Source organism: Antechinus flavipes, chromosome 5, assembly GCF_016432865.1.
Source record: "Antechinus flavipes isolate AdamAnt ecotype Samford, QLD, Australia chromosome 5, AdamAnt_v2, whole genome shotgun sequence".
Classification (NCBI taxonomy): domain Eukaryota; kingdom Metazoa; phylum Chordata; class Mammalia; order Dasyuromorphia; family Dasyuridae; genus Antechinus; species Antechinus flavipes.
The window spans coordinates 229,744,189-229,765,095 of NC_067402.1; the positions used below are offsets into that span (position 1 = coordinate 229,744,189).

A 20,907-nucleotide genomic window follows, 5' to 3' on the forward strand; every position below is an offset into this window, starting at 1 on the left:
TGACCAAACAAGTTATGGTATATTGGTGAGATTAAATACTATTATTCTCTAAGAAATGATGAAGAGTTGGTTTTAGAGAAACCTTGAAAGTATAGTATATTTATATATATATATTATATATATATACATACACATACATACATATATATATATTATATTGAATATATAATTCAATACCTAATAACAGCATTACAGTGAAGATAATCAACTTGAAAAGGTTTAACAATTTTAGTTAACACAATGACAGTTCCAAAAACTTTGTGATAAAACATGCTATCTCTAGAAAGAGAACTAATAGGCTCAGAGTGCAAATTAAGGCATGTTTTCCCTTTTTTTTTTTTAAAGATAATGAAGAAATGTATTTTGTATTACTACATGTATTTGTGATAGAGTTTTTATTGTCTTCTCAGATTAAGGAGGGGATGGAGAGGGAAAAAATTTGGAACTTAAAAAAAGAATAAAAAAATCCCTGTTCTTTAATAAATAAAAATTTAAAAATAAAATATATGGCACTCTATTTCCCATAAGATCAACTATAAAGTCTGTCTAAAAGTCAAAGCCCTTCATAACCTCCCACTTCCCTTACACTTAACTCACTTTCATGTCTCTGATCCCTTGATACTGACTGGCTTCCCTGCTGACACAAAAGACTATCTCTCAATTCCAGGCATTCTTTCTGGCTGTCTCTTACTCCTGGAATTCTCTCCCTTCATTTCTCTGCCTCTTCGTTTCCCTGACTTCCTTTAAATCCCCTACTAAATCCCTTCTTTATGGGAAGTTTTTCCTGATTCCCCTTAATTCTAGCATCTTTTATCAGCTGATTATCTCCAATATACCCTCTATTCTTATGTAGTTGTTTACATGTTGTCTCTTCCATTCAACTGTGAGCTCCTTGAGAGTAAGGACCATCTTTTGTTACTTCTTGTATACTCAGCATTTAGCACAGTGCTTGATATAAAGCAGGTGCTTAATAAATGTATATTGACTGACTGACTGAAGGGGATACATATGTAGAACAATGTTCTAATTATTGTTAAATTTACTATGACTTTTAAAAAAAGCTGCTTGATATAGAGACTCAGTTTCATATATTATACTTTTTCTGTTCTTTATATATAGAAATGTTTTATTGACATTTATCAAATTGATAATGAAACACTGTTACAAATTCTTCTATGAAGATGAAAGATTCAAGCAAACCCCCATCTCAAAGTTTATCAGTTGGTGACATTTGAATTTAGATTTCTGGGGGTTTTGTAAGTCTTCAAGGAGGGTAGCTTGAAGCTGGAATAACTAGCCACTCATGGGGAGAAAAGCATCATCAGGATGCTTAATTTCTGGATACCAGATCCTCTTCCCTTTCCTCAATGGGAATCAGAAGCCACTCCCGAGAATTGATTATCAATGTCCAGAGGAAAGTATGCATTTTTGTTTACTTGCCTGTTAAAGAAATATTATCTTCCAACTGACTTGTGATGGAAAGTACCATTCACATCGGAGAAAGAACTAAAAACACTGAAAGTGGGTCAAAGAATAGTATTTTTACCTTTTTGTTGTTTGTATGCTTGGTTTTCTTTTCTTTCTCATGTTTTTTTTTTTCCCCTTTTGATCTGCTTTTTTTTTTTTTTTTTTTTTTTTTTGCACAGCATGACAAATATGGAAATATGTTTAGAAGAATTGGACATGTTTAACCTATATTGGATTGCTTGTTGTCATGACGAGGGGAGAGGAAGGAGGAGAAAGAGAAAAATTTGGAACACAAGGTTTTACAAAGGTGAATATTGTAAACTGTCTTTGCATATATGTGGGAAAATAAAATACTATTAAATGCCAAAAAATTTAAAAATAAAGAAGTATTGTCTCAAAGCTCATACATCTCTTAAACTGTAATTTCCTCTGTCGGGCAGAGTAAAGATGGTAGAGTTAGAAGCATTTTGGTCTAGCTCACCCACTTAAAACTCCTGCTCAATGACTTAGAAAATACACCAAAATCAAATTCTGATAAGAAAAGCCAAGAAAATATCACAATGAATCATTCTTCCAATTTAGGGTAGCTTAGAGAGATCAAGAGATCTACAGACACTGGAGTTGGGATCTGGACAGGAGCCCACAGCAGCGGGGAGTATTCCAGTTTCCAGGAAGAAAAAGAGGGCCAAAAAGACTCTTCCTGCCAACAAAGCAGGAAGCACAGATGCAGAAAGTGATTCCAGAGGATCCCAAAACTAGCTCCAGGTGCCAGAATGAGAAGCATCTGGAAACTCCATTCTTCCATCCAGTTCTGGGTCACAAATCCAGGATGGAGAGGAGTGGTCAAGAGAATAGGTCTTACCTGTGTACTGAGCAAAGAACAAGTTCCAGAAATGTAGCTGTGTGACTACATTTTCCAGGGAGCAAAACAGAAACTCTACCTTAGTCTATGGCCCAGTATGTAAGTCTGCTGTGGAATAAAACAACAGGAGTTCCAAGTCAAAAGGGAGCCTGAAGTTCAATCACTCTTAATTTGCAGAATCTCTCATCTGGCTGACAGTGACTGAATCCAGCAACAGTTTACCAAAACTTAATTGTACACAAGAAAATGTACCCAAACCTGGGCCAGGAATTGCTCAGGAGCTCAGACCAAGAGGGAAATGAACATATTTCTCTTTTCTCCCTTGAGCACTGAAAATTTGTGACCCCAACCCAAACTGAGCTTTGAGAGCAGAGAATGATTTCATTCCAAAGTCATAAATCCAGTGGTGATACCTTGAAATAGTATTCCTTTCCTTTGCAGGGAATAGAGTACTGGGATAGTACTGGGATTGGAATCAGGAAAACTCATCTACATGAGTTCAAATCTTACCTCACATATTTACTAACTGATCCTGGACAAATCATTCAATTTTTTTCATTTATAAAATGAGCTGGAGAAGGAAATGGCAAATACCTTGCCAAGAAAACCCTAAAATGGGAGCAAGAAGAGTCAGACCTGCTTGAAACAATTTTATAACTCTCTCAGAAAATGTTTCTATAAATAGAAGGATTTAATAAGCATAGAGAGATTTAAAATATAAATATAAATTGACACCCTTCTCCCACCCCCACCCCCCCAGACATTACTAAAGATAAGCCCTTGAAACAATATCAAGCTAAGGCAGAATAAAGGGGATCTATGTGACCTCTTGGTTTTATCTACCATACTCCGCCCCCCATAAAAAGAGACATCGCCCTTGAAACAATATCAAGCTAAGGCAGAATAAAGGGGATCTATGTGACCTCTTGGTTTTATCTACCATACTCCGCCCCCCATAAAAAGAGACATCTCCTTACAAGTATTCTGTGTAATGATACTTTAAATGCTATATGTGGACATTTCTCAACCCTTTCTTCTTTTAAAACATTCCACCTGGAGAATCCCTACAACCTTATGATTTTGCAATAATAATAAAAAGATTATTTTAATGAATAGTAATGATCAATAATGATTTAAGCATTCAAGAGTGTATCTTACATAGTAAATGTGTATTTTTGTTTAAAAGATAATTAAATCTCACAGGATCTGACTAAAATGTCAACAAATTAGAATCTACAAATCTTGAAATCCAACAAAACAGTCTTCTTATAATATTAACATCCAAATTAAAATATTAATAGTGGAGATGTCAAAATTTTTTCTACCAATTTTAAAGAAGAGTAAAGTTCTATAAGGACCAGTACAGAACAAATAAGCCATGCCTTTAAAGGAAGCTGGAATTTTGCCCATTTTACAATTTTTCATAGACTAGATTTTAAATCTGGTAATCAGGACTTTAGCAATCATATGGTCTTACTTTCCTATTTTTCAACATCTAGCAAAATGCCTGGCACACAGCAGGTATTTAAATATTTGAATTGAATTTGCAAATGAATAAATCAAGAAGTGACTTTCTGTGATCACAAAGCAAATTAGTGGTTTAGTCAAATGTGGGGAAGCAATTTACATGAATTTTTAGTTTCTCTGTGTGTGTGTGTGTGTGTGTGTGTGTGTGTGTGTGTGTGTGTGTGTGTTTGGAGGAAGAGGAAGGATATTGGGAATTCCCAATGAGAAAACTCCTTGTGAAGACCCAGACTGAATTCAGGTCTCCTGATACACAATCCATTACCTCTTAGTATAACCTTTCCCAATATCTTGAGTTATTTATTTAGAGGGTTTTTTTTAAATGGTAATAGTTTAGATGGTCTTTTAAATTAGGCTTTTTAGATAGGAAAGTTGAGTAAATTGAGGATTTTGGCCCTATAGCTTCTAACTCTCAGAAGTCTCTTAACTCAAGCTTCAGTTGGACTTTATGCTTGATGACATGTAGATAAGTGCCATCCTGGTTTCTATGTCAATTCAATTGAACTTGGACCTGACTCAGACATGAATGTAGCATGTTAGAACAAACCTTACTAGCACCTCCTGTCATATGTGTAGTATGTTAACTACTATGTGAAGTTAACAAGTGCTGCTTGTTATAGATGGGACATTCATTTTCTGTATCTACAGAATCTCAGAATTGGAATGGACCCCTCCCCCCCCCCAAAAAAAAAAACAAACCATTCAATCCAATCGGTACCTAAATAGGAAACTTGCTCTGTAATAGAATCACCATCTGGTGTAAAAGTAATAGGACTTGATTTGCTAGAAACTCAGAAGGCTGTATTTGAATACTGAAAAGTTTTGTTTCTTACTAACAGTTGTTTAACTTTTCTGGACATTAGTTTATCTGTCAAAGGAGGGGTTAGGAGAGGAAAGTCTACAGGTGGTCTATAAAGTCTCCTGCTTCAAAATGCAGGATATCTTTGACAATCACTCAGCTTCTGCTTGAACATTTCTGGACTTATTTTTTCCCATCTTTCCTGACCTTTCTCTTCCCACCCCTCACCTTCCCTAATCTTCTCAAATGTGAGCAAGCACCTTACAGAATTTTAAATTTCCATGTGTGTGTATGTCAGGGAAATATTGAGAATTCCCAATGCAGGAACTCCTTGTGTCAATCCTGATTAGCGTCTGCTTTGAAACTTACAGTTTTAGCTAGTTTGCTGTCTGAGGCACATTTAGAGGTTAACTTTTCTTTCCATGACTCCAGGAGGGCTTCTTGGAGGAGATAACTCAAAAGCGAGAAAGAAAAGAAGTTGAGACAGGGACGGGAGAATGATGTGAACCAGGTTCTGTTTTTGCAAGCCAACTCTTCTACCCTAGCATAGAATTAATAATTTTGGCAGGTTCCTTAATCTCCTTCAGGGCAAATCTCGTCCCTTCAAAATTCCAGGGTAATTTAACTTCCTGCCTTCTGGGCTAGTTTGCTCCCAGTTTCCCAGCACTACTTGGCTGACACCGAAGTTTAGCTCTGGTTCAAATTCCTCCCCTTTTCCTCCACTCCTACATAAATGATGCAAAAGGAAGCACCTGAATTCCCCTTAAGGGGGGACCAGGCGACTGCAGCTTTAAGGGAGGGGAAAGGGTTGGGGGGGGTGGGGGGAAGGCTCTGACTCAGCTCCCTCTACCATTGGCTGTTGTCAGAATGGGGAAGGGAGAAATCTCATTTCAGGGATTGGCTCTGAGGGGGGGCCACCTTCTTCCGTGATTGGCTGACCTGTCAGGATATAAAGTGGTCATACCAGCCTCTTCATCAGTTGGAGGGAGGCAGGGGAGTGGTTCGGTTCAAGCTTAGAATTCTTTTTTTTTTAAGGGTCGCCCTCTCCCTGATTAAATCTGTGTCCCAGTGGAAGCCGAAGAGACCATGAAGGAGAGACGGGCCCCCCAGCCGGCTGTGGCCAGATGTAAACTCGTCCTGGTAGGGGATGTGCAATGTGGGAAGACAGCGATGTTACAGGTGCTAGCTAAGGATTGCTACCCAGAGGTGAGCTGCCTAATGGAGAGAGCGCCCACCATCCCCTCCCTTCCTGGGCAGTCCGAACAGACTTTCTTTTCTTTCTGTCCCCGGCTGCGACCCACTTAGCGCTGAGCTCTCGGGACGAGGTTCTCCTGGGACCTGTCCAGCTTCTGTCATCCTGCAGGTCTCATTCTTGTCCTCTATCATTAGCCTTCATTGCCCAGAGGAGCCTCTGCATTGCCTCTTTTGCACCCCTTTTCCCTTCCCCATGGCTGCCCAGTCAATGGAAAGGAGTCCAAAGGAATTTTTTAAATTTAAAAGTCTAGATTTCCCTCTTGCTTGAAACCCATTCCTTCCCTTCTAAGGGTTTCTGATTGTGAGCCATTCCCCAACCAGCCTTCTGTAGTCCAGTTTCTACTGTTCTCTTGTGTGGATCGTATGCAGACTGGAGTTAGGGAAAATAGAAATAGGCTCTCATCCTAAAAAAGGAAAATGGAATGAAAGAAAATAAGAATATTTGATTCTCTCTCTGGGAGAGGGGCTGTATCTTAGTTAGATTGAACAGTATGCCTATTCACCTGGGATTGCCTTTCCTCCCATATCACCTGACATTATTACAGGAAGGTGGTACACAGTGGCACTGCCCATAGAAGCTCAACTGAAGGAAGCAAAAGAGCCTTGGGGAAGGGTATGATGGTGGCTTTCTTCCCTTTCTCATTCCACAGACTTATGTGCCTACTGTATTTGAGAATTATACAGCCTGTCTGGAGACAGAGGAACAAAGGGTAGAGCTCAGTCTCTGGGACACCTCAGGTAAGAATGCTGATTCCAGATGTTCTTCTGCCCTTATCTGCAGCAGCTGTTTTTTCTCTGTGAGTGAGGTTAGGGAATAGAGATAAAAAAAGACATTGGTTTTGGCTTTCTCTTGGCCAGAGAGGAAAAGTCATGCCAGTTGAATGGTCTTGGGAATGCAAAGTTGGCAAACCCCAGACAGTTCTAGGGCTGACTGAAAATCAGCTAATTGAAAGAGCCTGTGTTGGTACTATATACCCCGGGCAGACTAGCATAGGTCAAGGATTGTAGCATTTAGATATGACATTGGCATTTCCCTTTTTCCCTCTTGCCCACCAAACTAAATAAAAGAATGAACTATTGTAGGAGACAGTTATAATTAAAAGAAAGGGAACTGATTTGTGGAGGTGGGGGTATAGAAATTAGATTAGGAGAAGGTTGGTCATGTAACTGGGAGTGTGTGTGTGTGTGTGTGTGTGTGTGTGTGTGTGTGTGTGATATTTTGTATCTGGTTTATTCTTCACATATTCCATTGCAAGGATGGCAGCAGTGACAGTATCAGAGCACCCCTATTGCAGCTCATGGATAAGATGCATTATCTAGTGCTAGGATGAGGAAATGGTTTACATTTAATGTCCAGAGCTCCTTTTTGAACAGTGTCTAGTGAAGGAGGAGGTGGCTCTAAAGATGTCACCCACTGAAGGGGGGACAAAAGCAGTCACCCTGTTTTCCCAGAATGTGGAGAAATGACGTCTTTGCAGCCCCATCACAGATTCTAAGAGCATCACAGATTCTCTGCGCTAGAAAATCCTTTGCTTTGCTTCTGACCATCCCAAATCTCTGAATGACTCAATGTCTGTTTCCTTTTTCCCAAACTGGGCCAACGGCCATGATTAGGGATTAAAAACAAGGAAAAAGGGAGGAAAAAAATCTTTTTGCCTTTTTTCCCTGTCCTTCCCCCTAAGTACTTATTCAGGCTGAGTTTAAAGGGGAACTCTGTCAGACAGTCTCCTGTTACAGAAATATAATGCCCTATTCACCCAAAGCTCTATTGTATAATCTCTCCTCAGGCGGTGATGAATAAATGGGAAAGGTGGCAGGTGGTCCAGATAGGGAGCTTGGCACCGTTGTATACTCCCTTTTGCCTACTCCAGCTGACCTGAAATGCAGAGGGGCTGCAGGTCTGGGTTGTGCATCTTCAGCACCTCTTCTCACAACCCCTTCAGGATTTAGACTGCAGCTCCAGGTTCTATGTACATAGCAGGGGAGAATGGAAAAGAGGGATTTTCATCCTTCTCCCAGGCCTCTGAAAAAAAAATAGAAAATGCACCCCCCCAATAGAATTTGAATTCCAACTCTCAGCTGGGTGTCCATGAGGAAGGAAAAGATAACATAGAAGACTATAGGATAGAAATTGTCCACATTGAGAGGAAGGGGTTTAAAGCAAAGATCTGTTCTTGTGATCTACTTGTCAGACTTGGGTGGGGGTTCTGATTGAAGTCAAAATGGAGGTATTGTTTTCAATCTCCTACACACACCTCCACCATTCTTTTTGTATCATAATGTTCTTCCTTTCCCAGAGCTGCAATGATAGGACCCTACTTCAAAACGGGGCTGTGGTATAGGGGAGAGAGTTGTTGTCCTCTCTCTCCTTTTCTCAGTTCCTGTCATAAGCTTGGATTCCCCCCAGTTTCCATGGTAATTGCGGGTGCAGAGAGAAAGGCTGCTTGCTATTCTCAGCACGGACTGTCTGGGTTCCAAAGCTGATGCTGTTCCTTTTCCTGGGAAGGAAATGGATAGGCTGGTCTGGTCCCCAGCATTCTCTTATATCAGACCACCCGGGTTAACAGCTAACCCCCTTGCCATAGGACAATTTCTCTGCCATCCACATCTGGACTGCTATTGGCCTTAATATGTTTAATATATATCCTGGTGACTGATTGTATCTTTTTCCTGTGAGGGGATTTTAGAAGTAGGGATAGAGATATTAGAGACTTGAGGCTCTCCCCCCTTCCCTTTTACCCTTCATGCCACAACTTTCACAGTTTTGACCCCATGGTAAGGGATCTGGACCACTTGTTATATAACCAATAGAGCCATTTCCTAAGAGGGGAGACACTGGAACAGGAAGAAGGGAAGGAGAATGAGTAGCACTGAAAATTGGGTCCTTTACAATCCCTAACTAGGCTTAGTGACATGGTGTTGTATGAAGAAACTGGTTAAATTTTAGCACCAAATATATGAAAGTGAAGTGAAAGGAGCCTCAAATGGAGTTCTCGTTCTCTCTCTCTCTCTCTCTCTCTCTCTCTCTCACCCTCTCTCTCCCTCCCTCCTTTCATCTCTTCTTATACTCTAGGCTCTATTGGATTTGGGGGACAAAGGTTATTGATCTTCCCTCATTCCTCTCACTCTCCCCCCCCCCCACTTCTTCCTTTACATTTTTATAAAGGACCAGCTTCACTGCTCTAGAAAGAAGACAAGGGGGAGGGGGAGAGGAATATCTTGGCATATGGGGGCAAAGAAAATGTGTGCCTGAGATCCTCTCAATGTAAAGAGGGAAAGGATTTTTGTTTTTATTTTTTTGATATTCTACATACAAGTAGACAGGTCCTTTGCTCTGATGATGGTTATGATAGCAGTGGGAGAGACAGTGATAGCAATTCCCTGAATACATTGACTCTTCTTCCCTTCCTCCTTTTCCTTTCCCACCATCAGGTTCTCCCTATTATGACAATGTCCGTCCACTCTGCTACAGCGATTCAGATGCAGTATTGCTGTGCTTTGACGTCAGCCGCCCTGAGACTCTTGACAGCGCACTCAAAAAGGTGAGATTCCAAGAATCCTGGGATATTAGAGTTGGAAAGAACCTGGGAGATCGTTCAATCCAGCCTCCCTCCCCCACTTTTTAAAATGAAGAAGGGAGGGCCAAATTAGTAAAGTTGCTTTGCCCAAGGAGGGAAGCTGAAAAGAAAATCCAGTCTTCTGACTGTCAATTTAGTAGTCTTTCCATTACATTGTACTTTTCCCTTAGAGGTCTACCAAACTGGTAACATTAGAGAGAGGGAATAGGGTAAGAGACTTTGGGAACTTATCAGTAAGATCACAGAATTAGCAATAAAATTATATTGATACATACCATTTTGGAAGCATTTTCTTTTGAAGCTTGAAGCCAGGTAATCTGGGATCAAAAGAACCTGACTAACATATAACTAATTTGTTATTGAATTGTTAACTTTGTTTTCCTTTTCTGTGTAAACACAGATACCTTATTCCCTATCAAGGTCCCTTGGGAACTTTGGGAACTGCTTGCTCCAACTTTAAGGTTCTTTTCTGGTGCTTGGTTTGGAACTTTTGACAAGAGAGAGAAGGAAATCTCCCTTTGAGAGAGATATCACTGAGATGAATTTTCTCTACTTACTGTAGCTACTGTACTTAAAAGGGTTATTTTTGGTTGCAGTTTTGTGACTGGGTCATAGGACTTTTATTTCCTGGTATTTATTGAATCAGGACAGGACCTTTTAACATCTAAGAGCAATAACTACAGCTGTCTTTTCCCCATTTCCCCTACGTCTCACTCTCCCATTGCCTATTTTCTCCTGGAAATTGAATCTGATGGAGGGCAGGGCTGTTGATGAACTTGGTGATATTAAAATTTCTGTTAGCAATTCTCCTAGTTCTGCCTAATTCCTTGGTCGTCTCTTATGAAATTTCTATTTAACATAATGCCCAGCACATAGTAGGTACTTTCTAAATACATATTCCCTTCCCTTTTTCTCTTTGCCTACAATCCTTCAGTGGAAGATGGAGGTTCTAGATTACTGCCCCAGCACCCGTGTGCTGCTCATTGGCTGTAAGACAGACTTAAGGACGGACCTGAGTACACTGATGGAACTGTCTCACCAGAAGCAGGCACCTATCTCCCATGAACAGGTGTGTGTGTGTGTGTGTGTGTGTGTGTGTGTGTGTGTGTGTCTGTGTGTGTCTGTGTGTGTCTGTGTGTGTGTGTGTGTGTAGGTGAGGAGTTGGTTGTAGTTAGAGGGTTGCCAAGTATATGGGATTGCTGATAAGCAAGATACTTTGGTAACAGTGTTACAGTCCCTCCCTGGAGTACTTTACCTGCTGCCTTTACATATAAATAGCAGAGATTTAGATATAAATAACAACTATTTAGAAGGTGGAAGGTGGTGGGATAGCTTCCTTCTACTAATCATTCCCTGACATGAGCAATAAACATCTGTTTCATGTAAACAAACTTCACAAAGAAACAGTTGATTTATTCTTTTTTGGTATCAGAGAAGGAATCTGGATTGCTCTTTGTCCCCATTGGTCCTGAAACAGGAAGAAATTTAGGTTAAAGCCTTCCAGGACTGCTTCATGAAGGAAACAGTATTGAACAACTTGGAGATGCTAGGATGTTCACCTCTCCACAGGGTTGTGCCACAGCCAAGCAACTAGGTGCTCAGATTTACCTGGAATGTTCAGCCTTCACTTCTGAAAAGAGTGTCCATAGCATCTTCCGGACAGCTTCGATGGTGTGTCTGAACAAAGGCAGTCCTCTTCCACCCAAGAGCCCAGTGCGCAGCCTCTCCAAACGACTCCTGCATCTTCCCAGCAGATCTGAACTCATCTCTTCTACCTTCAAGAAGGAAAAAGCCAAAAGCTGTTCCATTATGTGAAGGGAAGGTCTGGGGGTGGGGGGATTGCCTCCCATTTCCTCCCACTTCCTCTCCTAGGAAGAGGAGGCATGGGAAGAGGGAGAATGAGACATTTTAGGACACCAGACATGAATTTTTCAGATAGCCAAGGTGAGGGCTTAGAGGGATGGTACGGGCCCAAGGACAAGGATCTGATACAGAGGGAGAATCATCACCCCCCAGGCCAGGAAATAGAGTTATGGAGGGGGCCAGTTTACTCCAGTGCCCCCTGTCCAGGGAGAAGGAAAAGTGTAGGGGGTGCAGGAGGTACTCTGGCCTCATGGGCCCAGAGCCAGATGCCTCCATCTTCAGCATCTTCCATGCAGTGTTTCCATGCAAGTCTAGGAGGTAGATAAGGAAGGCCAGCTCCCTAGTTCCCCTACCAAGAGATAGCCAGGGAGTGGGGATGCACAGAGTAGGCAGCAGAGGGGTCTGCCTGGCAGCTTAGTGTGGGTACTTCCCAAATGAAGCCAGAAAGGCTATAAATATAGTCAGAGCCACTGAGAAGGAAACTCATCTCTTTGCACAGCCCATGTCTCATATAGATGTGACATTAAACATCCATATGCTTCTCACCCAAGTCCCCAGGGTCCAAGGAAGAAGCCCTGACCCCCTTCTCCTGCCAAAGCATGAGGTGGAGGCATGCTACGAGGGGCAGGGGCAAGCGGGGGCACAAGTTTTCTCAGCCCTCTTCGAGGGCAGCACAAGTAGAATTTGTTTTATAGACTTTTGTCTTTGGAGTTGGTTAGTTGAAGGGGAGGGATAGGGGAGTGTATCAATCTGTTACATGTTCTGTGTTTAAAGAAAACTTATTAATGAAAAATATAACATGAAATCAGGCTCAGTTTTCCTGGTTACTTTCTTTCCCCTACATTGATTAACTTTTTAATAATCTCCCTATCTTCCTTGTTTTTTCTCTCAAATGGTTCTCTGGGGAAAAGGGAAGTAGTTGATCTAGGGCCCTTCCTCTAAATGGTTAGACTCTACCTAACTTAATCTTATTAGAAAATTCACTTTCCATCTCATTCTTCCAAGAATTACTATACTGGTAGAAGTCTGGTATTTTTTTTCCCCTTTCAAGTTTTTGGTATCCATTTCTCTCCCTCTTCATTTATACCAGTGACTCATTAGCTCCCTTCCCAGGTAAAATGCCACCTTCTACAACAACCTTTTTCCAACTTCTCTTAATTCTAGTGACCCTTTGTTAATTATTTCTCATTTATCCTGTACAGAACTTATTTGTCATATTTGTTTGCCTATTGTCTCTCCCATTAGATTGTAAGCTCCTTGAGGGAGGAACTATCCTTTGCCTTTTTTTTTTTTTTTTTTTTTTGCATCCAATAACTAATTCAATAAGCATTTATTAAGTGTAATGTTCTGGTTAGCTTTCTGGAGGTCTTGGAACCAGCCTTCGTTTTCAGCAGAGTAATCACCACAAGAATAGCCAGGGATAACGTCCAAAAGTCTTTATTATCTCCTTCACAATCTGTCACCTTTCCTGGGGCTCAGCTAGCTTTCTGGAGACCCTTCTGACGGGTCTTGGTCTCACTGGGGGAGGCAGGAGAGCCACCACGATGATGATGAAGATGGAATGTCTCTCTCCTGAAGTTTCCTTGCCTCTGAGAGCTTGAGCTCCAGCCTCTAGTCCTCTGTCTTTTCTGAGTCTGTCTCTGGCTGAGTTTGTCCCAGTTTATATGCTTTATTACAATTACATCATTACAGTATACTGAGTATAAACCAATCATTATATCACTAAGGCAATACTGAACTAGAGAACTCACATGTTAAACTAGATAACCATTGTCTTATCAATTCTACTGTGTTAACACCGTGTTTTAGGACTAAATCAATCATACTGAACCTTGAGTATATTTCTCCAAAGTTCCTGCCCTTTACAATTAAGTACCTACTGTCTTTGTCCAAGTGTTTGCACAGTGCCTAGCATGTAATATGTGTTTAATAAATATTTATTGACAGACTGACATAGGGATTACCCTGTTCTTGGGGTTGTAGGACTGAAGCCAAAGTCCGACAATAACTGCAAAGATTAAAAACTTTAGTCTTAAACATCAGTTCTTAGTATGGATGAGGAATAAAATGAGTTGTAGTTCTGGTCTTGCCTGTTATAGGAATGGGGAGTTGCAGCCCTTTTCTATATTGACTTTATCTTTATTGTCATAAAGCAGAAAACTTGACCATCCCTGCACACTAATACCATAGGAGATACTGGCATGTGGTTACTTACTTTTACAATATTGAAGGGGGATGTATTTCTTCTGAGGATGACCAGCAGCCCTCTGTCCCTAAATGATTATTTATTCCTATTTCCCCACAACAACCATGTTTCTACACTATTTAGTATGAACCATTAAAGAGAATGCTGCTTTTTCTCTTCTCACCCCCATCCTGTCTAACAAAGTAGACCTCCTTTGGGCTGCTCCCTTAATCCTATCATCCAATAGCACAATCTTCAAGCTCTTATTGCCTTCCAAGTCCATGGATCCTTGGCTGGCTTTGGTCATACCTGTGGGATACCACAGGTATGAAGTCTGACTAGATTTTATCCTAAGAAAGAGCCTTCTACTGGTTCATTAGATTAATTATACTCTTATGTAAGCTCTTTAGGCTCCAGGGTTGTGAAAAGAATGAAATAATAAGGAATGAAAGAAAAATCTAATGAACTAGGTCACATGTCAAATTACTTTGGACTAAGGATAGGGTGGAAGTCTATGGTTGGGCTGAACTGGACTCTGGATAGTTTGGTATATAGAAATTTTGTGCAAATAGGGCTCAGAATAGTTTAAGAGCAACCAATAGATGAAAAGGATGGGAGTGCAAATGCTCAGCTCAGCTTTGGCTCTATGGTGGGTGCAGTTCATCAGTATGATTATGGCCCTGGTTTTGGTGCTATTATAGCTTTACTATACTTGGAAGGGATGAATATCTGTCATGAAGTTGTCAGCTTGATTCTATTTTGATCCTCATTGGAGCTGACTGTCCTTGGGTAGTCTGGGCTGCCCAGCAGATGCCTTCAAAGAAAAATAAGACCCCTCAGAGGCATGAATGCATAATGAAAGAAAACTTGCTTCAAACCTTGACTCAGCAGTTAAATAATTGTGAACATGGGCAAATCTCTTAACACAGTATCTTTTTTTTTTTTTTTTTTTTAAGCTAGAAAGATCTCAGGAACTATTTAGGCCACTCTCATTTTAGTGATAAAGTAACTGGGGTCCTCTTCGTTTAAGTACTTGTTCAAGGTCACACAAAATAGTGTCAGAAGCAGAATTTAAATCCAAGTTCCATCACAGAATAAGCACTCTTTCCACAGTGCTATGCTGGAACTTATTTTAGAATGTGGGTGCAATTGATGTTCAAGGATTTGATAGCAAAATTTGAAATATTATTATGATTTTGAGAGAAGGTGAAAGGCTTCTCAATTTTTCTGTCGCTGTGCCTTAATCAATTTTCTGTAAAATTAAAGTTCCCTGAGGCCAAAAATTGCCTTGTTAGGTTTTTGGTTTTTGCTATTGTTTTCCTGGTATCTAGTGAATACTACATATAAGCATACATTTATTTTTTGAGTTGAAGGAACTATGAAATGTTATAATTATTATATCTATGCAAAAAAAAGGACACTATCCAAGCTAATTGCTATTCCTCTATATTCAGAAAAATGTATTTAAGTACTTTAATCTTGGAACCTGCTCTTTTTGCTTTGAGTTGTTGTTCCCTAAATTGCAGTAGTAGAAGTCAAGTTCCCATCCTCAAGAAGTTTACATACTAAAAGGAAAAAACCTCCACCACAACACAAATAGTTAGAAATAAAATTTTATAAAAGCTAAAGAAATAGAAAAAAACAAACATTTTCTCTTAAGAGAGAAAAAATAGACTTTTAGAATTAAAATATAAAATGATACATATATTTTTGACATCACTTTCTTAATTTAAGAACATAAAAAACATTTGTTATTATTTTGTTTATAATGTTATTTCATATAATAGATTTAAATGTATTCAGATAATCCCAAATGTTTATAATTTATTTGGTTTGGATTTTTTCTTCTAAAAATTCTACTTCAATACCTTATTGTGGTCTGGAAATGATCCTTGCTATCAGCAAAATATAAACTCTGGATAAGTCTACCATCCTGGAATGTCTATGTCTTCCATGTGAGTATTTATTTAGCCTACTCCAATAGGCTCTTTGGCCATGGCAACCAAAGAAAGAAAGGAAATTTCTTCTGATTCTATAGTGACTGGTGAAATGTCAGAACAAAAGGGCAGAGAATGCTAAGTTTCATATAGTTATAGACTCTACATGCGAGATTGCTGTTATAGCCAATAAATTGATATGCTACTTAAAGAACTCAACCATATCTATATTGCTAATTTCTAGATGAATGGCCAAAAGAAAAAAGACAGTTCTGCCTGCATTTTTGATTTCCTTCACAGGTTAATAGTACGCTATTTCAAAGTCCGATTCTTTTTGTAAGCAAAATAACTGTTAGGACAAGTATGCTTATGTTGTATTTAATTTATACTTTAACATACTTAACATGTATTGGTCAATCTGCCATGGGATGGGGGGAAGGAGGGGAAAAATTGGAACAAAAGGCTTGGCAATTGTCAATGCTGTAAAATTACCCATGCATATAACTTGTAAATAAAAAGCTATAATAAAATAAACAAATAAATAAATAAATAAAAGATGGAAACAGTCAAAAAAAAAAGTCAAAAACCTGGAGAGACTCACATGAACTGATGATCCAAAGTGAAATAAGTAGAACCAGAAAAATATTGCACTGTAATAGGAATGTTATACGGTGACCAACTATTCTTAGAAATAATAATCCAAGACAATTCCAAATAACGTATGATTTTAAAAACAATCTATCCATTTGCACAGAATGAATTGAAGGAATTGTTATGCCACATCTTCCTGCACAGGTGACCTTTATAGGAATTCCCTTCTTTTTTTTCTCTTATTGTCCTGACTCAGTTTCTCTAATTATCCTGACTCAATCCTGCCTTGGTTTCCCTGCTTCTCAGTTCTGCAAAACCTCCCCTCTCTCTTTATCAGAATACTTGATAGAATATCAGAATACCTCTCTCCATCCCAAGCTATTAGAATATCAGATACTGTCTTATCAAGATGCCTCTCCACATGTCCAGGGTGCCTCCCCCTGATTATGTCATCCCCTCTCCAGAGGCTCACCCCACCTTGTCAGTCCCGTTCCAGCTCTCAGTGCTCTGACTCCCGCCCCTGCCTCAGTCTACCCTCTGCATCTGAGCCACGTTGTATATATGTCATTGAGAACTCTGATTGTTTGCTGGATTCTTGAAGACCATAGCCTCATTTACCACTGGGACCAAACATGGGTCCATTGGTCCCAATATATCTCTCCATTTGATAAGTTATTAAATACTCTCTAATCCTTTACTCAGTTTCTCCACCATTACATTTTGGAGGCTCCCACCGAGATGTTAGAAAATGAGCAGGGCCTCTGGGTGGCTGGGGATCTGAATTCTTGGCCTATAGAGGCCGTTCCCCCTCTCTTCCCCCCCCCCCCCGTTTTTTTTTCAGATCCTCCAGTTAAGAGAGCAGTTTCCTGCCATAACAGCCTGACACCCCCATTTTGGCTATTGGAGAGTAAGTCAGTCTGAGTACCTTTGGGGTACCATCTGTTCTGTCTGTACCTGTTCTGTTCTATTCTGTTATGCTAGCATCTGGATTCCCAGAATTATGAAATGCTGACGGGCATAAATTCTGGGAGTAGGGTCTTCTGGATGCAGGGATTCTTACCTGGGTGTCTAAGACACATCTGGTTCTGTGTGCCAATTGGCACAACTCTGAGAATTCCAGAGTATAAATCTCAGTGTCTTTTTTAATGACACCATCTGGCAAAAAACAAACAAACAAAAAACAAACTCAGTGTTGGATTTTGGGAAGGAGCTGACAACTTCCCTCAGGGCTAGTCTAAAATTTCTAGATAGCTCCTGGTCTGTGTTAAATGTTTTGTTTCTTGTTTTTGGCCAAGAAGTCATGTAGTCATGTCCATGTGTTTTTATGTGCGGTTTGTCTGTCACTTGTTTGTGACTTTATTTGGTTCAGAGCTCTGCTAAATTAAGAAATTTGGGAATTAGTTAAAATTTACTGGTGATTTTAAACTTAAAAAAAAAACTGGCACTCGGGTAATTTAAATTTAGGCGTGGCTTGAATGGAGTTACCTTAGATAAGGCCTCTGGAGAACAAAAGGAGTTTATGTTAATTGCTTTGAACTCAGGCTGGAGAAAACATCTGATTAGAATGATTTTTAAAATTGTGGAAAATAATTTTACTGTTGCCTTTGCAGGCTGATTTGGTTATCTTTGAATGTAAGATCTTAAGAACTTGTTGGGGTGAAGGGGTGAAGTTCTGTTAATTTACTTGAAAGAGGTCACGTTTCTCCAATTAGGGTCTGACTTTTCTAAAGGCTTCAACACCAAGCTAGTTGGCCACTTGAAATCCTCCACTAAAGGTTGGGTGGGATAGGGATCTTTTGTCTTCAAAGGTGAAGATTAAACTCACCCTTCTGCTCTCTGCTAGCACCTATTTAGCCTGGGGGAAAAGTTAGCTACTTTCCTTCCCCCCTACCTTTTGGGAGGTGGAGTAGGGGGACGAGCAGCCATGTGGAATCCCCCCCACACTAAGTGTGTTCCAGATTTCAAGAGATAGGCCTGCTTTTAAGTTAATTGATCTATAATTTGGTAAGGCTGTTTCTAAAGATTTAAAGATATTTTAAAAAATCTTTCAGATTCTTTTCTGTAGAATTGGGTATTCTGTATAAGTTTAATTAATTGTATTCTGAGGTTATGCCCATAGTTTTTCCTTGTGCTTTTGAAAATGTTACTGTTAAATATGAAAGCTAACTTGTGGACTTACTGAAACCAATTTATTACTGTTATCATATACCATATGAGGTTATGGTATTTCTGAAAGTTTAATATTTTTAAGAACCTCTTGGATTCTTTTATGTGATATTAGGATGTTCTGTATAGGATATTCTAAGTTTTAATTGATTGTATTAGGTCATTCTAAGGTCATTTAAGGAGCTTCTGAAAATAATATTTTTATCCTTTTGAAAAAGTTTCTGTAATGGACAATAATGTAATTTGGAATATTTGTCTACATATTGGGTATTTTTAAAAGCAAACTGATTTGTATGTATGATGTTCACTTATGGGAACATCTATTTAGACATGAAAGAAGAACTTACTGAGACAAATTCTTACTGTCATAAATATATGGCTGTAGTAAATATCTGTTTAGGATATGTCTGAAACTTGGTTAATAGAATTTGTTAATAGAAGTAAAATTCTTTGGGCTTATAGTTAATGCAATTTGGGAGTTTTAAAGCTCCCCCCCTCTGACAGTCAGTGGGACAATTATCTAGAATAAAACTGAATTAAAGATATTTTATCTTGTTTTGCTGAAAGTTAAGTTTTAACTGCTTAAGTTATGGTTGTGTCCCTGCCTTTGTTCTACTGTAACTAATTTTTATGATCAGAGCAATGGTCAATAGAAACTGTTAATGCAATTCAATTATGTCATACCTTGCTACTTCCAATCTGGTTATATGTCATACCTGATTATATGTAATGATTATATCCTAAATACCTGGCAAATGGGTATTTACCCTGGTCATCTGTCTGTTACTGAATATTTGTGTCTGGATATTCAGGTTTCTAAATAATGAGAGAGCAAAAACCTAAATGCTATTTTATCTATTGGGAAGCTGCTGGCCAATTCATACTGTCCTCTTTATGTTTTGTATCAGTCTGCTCTAACCTGTGCTCTAGATTTCGGTCAGTTACAGGTATTAACTGACTTCTGGATTGGCCCATCCGGCAGCACGGCCGCACCCTCTCTGGACTCCTCAGCAGAAAGCAGTTTTTGAGAAGATCACTGCTCCTGATGTCATTTGGACTGATATTGGGGAGAGGAAAGTGGTTGAATTATTGTTAAAATGTTAACTGTATCACTGTTTTAAGATTTGTTAAAACTGGGATTTGTTACAACTTTAACTATTGCTATATGTTTGAAGGATTTTTAGGAAACATACTGTATTAGTCTGTTATGTACAGGAATTTTGATTCACTCTTGGGATTTATATGCGGAATGGTAATTTGATAATTTCTTTTCCGTGTAAAAAAGTAAGGAAGGAAACTGGTTGAAACTGCTCAGGAAATTGGGAAAAACTGATGTATTGTTCTTAGGCACTTCTGCCTAATGAATTCATTAATTCAGATTAAATTGGAAATTATTTAATTCCTTGCTTAAAATTTACTGGACTATGATTTGCTGGTTATGTTTTAACTTTGAATTCCCTTATTCTGCTGGAATTGCCCTGGCAGACTCAGTTTTGGGGATTATTCTTTAGAAACAACCAGTAACCAGACACCTGTCCTGGGACTGGCAGTCTCTGATCTGTTTCTCCACTTCTGTTACCCCAGTTCCTTAATTAGTATTTCAGCATTTTGAAAGCAGAACTCTAATAGTGTGGGGTTGCCTGCCTTGGTCTAACTGCATAATTTTTGCTCAGAAATCTTTCTCCTAGTAGCAGCTCCTGTTCCATAGAGAGGGGACAGGTGGAGCTACTCCAGGCCCCACTTTTTCCCTCTTTTGGAGTCCCTGACAGACTTGGGGTGCCCTCTTAGGGCAGCAGGACTGTCTTGAGCACTAGTACTCAGCAAAGGCCGAATTTAATGCACAAATGACGACAGTGAACTCTCCATCTCTGGCTGAGATGCTCCCCAACTGCAGAGGACCTGAACAGGGAGGCTTGTACGTTTCCCTAAATGAGGAATGCTGTTTAATGCTAATAATTCTGGGGTTGTTGGGGAGAAACTGGTCCTTGCCATAAGTCCTTACATTTTTCTAGTTTTAGTTTGATTTATTTGCTTTACATAGGGTTGGTCAAAATTGTGGTCCTAAGACCTGCTAGAGGAAGGTAATTCAATGATTTGAATGTTTGGAAGAGAGAGAGAGAGTAGAATGTTATGCCACAGTTCTCTTATTGTCCTGACTCAGTTTCCCTAATTATTCTGACTCAATCCTGACTTGGTTTCCCTGCTTCTCAGTTCTGCAAAACCTCCCCTCCCTCTTTATCAGAATACTTGATAGAACATCAGAATGTCTCTCCCCATCCCAAGCTATTAGAATATCAGATACTGTCTTATCAAGATGCCTCTCCCCATGTCCAGGGTGCCTCCCCTGATTATGTCATCCCCTCTCCAGAGGCTCACCCCACCTTGTCAGTCCCCGTTCCAGCTCTCAGTACTCTGACTCCCGCTCCTGCCTCAGTCTACCCTCTGCATCTGAGCCACGTGTATATATGTCATTGAGAACTTGGAGACCATAGTCACATTTAGCCCTGGGACCAAACATGGGCCCATTGGTCCCAGTATATCTCTCCATTTAATAAGTTATTAAATACTCTAATCTCTGTCTTGCTGAGTTTCTTCACCATTATATAACCTGAATGCAGATTGAAATATAATTCCCCCCCCCCCCCCCGGGGCAATTGGGGTTAAATGACTTGCCTAGGGTC

At 39.7% G+C, this 20,907-nt stretch overlaps 1 protein-coding gene across 1 annotated transcript; it reads left to right on the plus strand.

The window, feature by feature from the left end:
* Positions 1-5,615: 5,615 nt before the first annotated feature.
* On the plus strand, positions 5,616-19,625 carry RND1 (Rho family GTPase 1). The gene is made up of 5 exons (XM_052001531.1): positions 5,616-5,858; positions 6,557-6,644; positions 9,339-9,448; positions 10,419-10,553; positions 11,054-19,625. Exons 1-5 carry the CDS (start codon positions 5,739-5,741, stop codon positions 11,297-11,299), a joined length of 699 nt encoding a protein of 232 aa, XP_051857491.1. The 5' UTR covers positions 5,616-5,738; the 3' UTR covers positions 11,300-19,625.
* Positions 19,626-20,907: the final 1,282 nt, after the last annotated feature.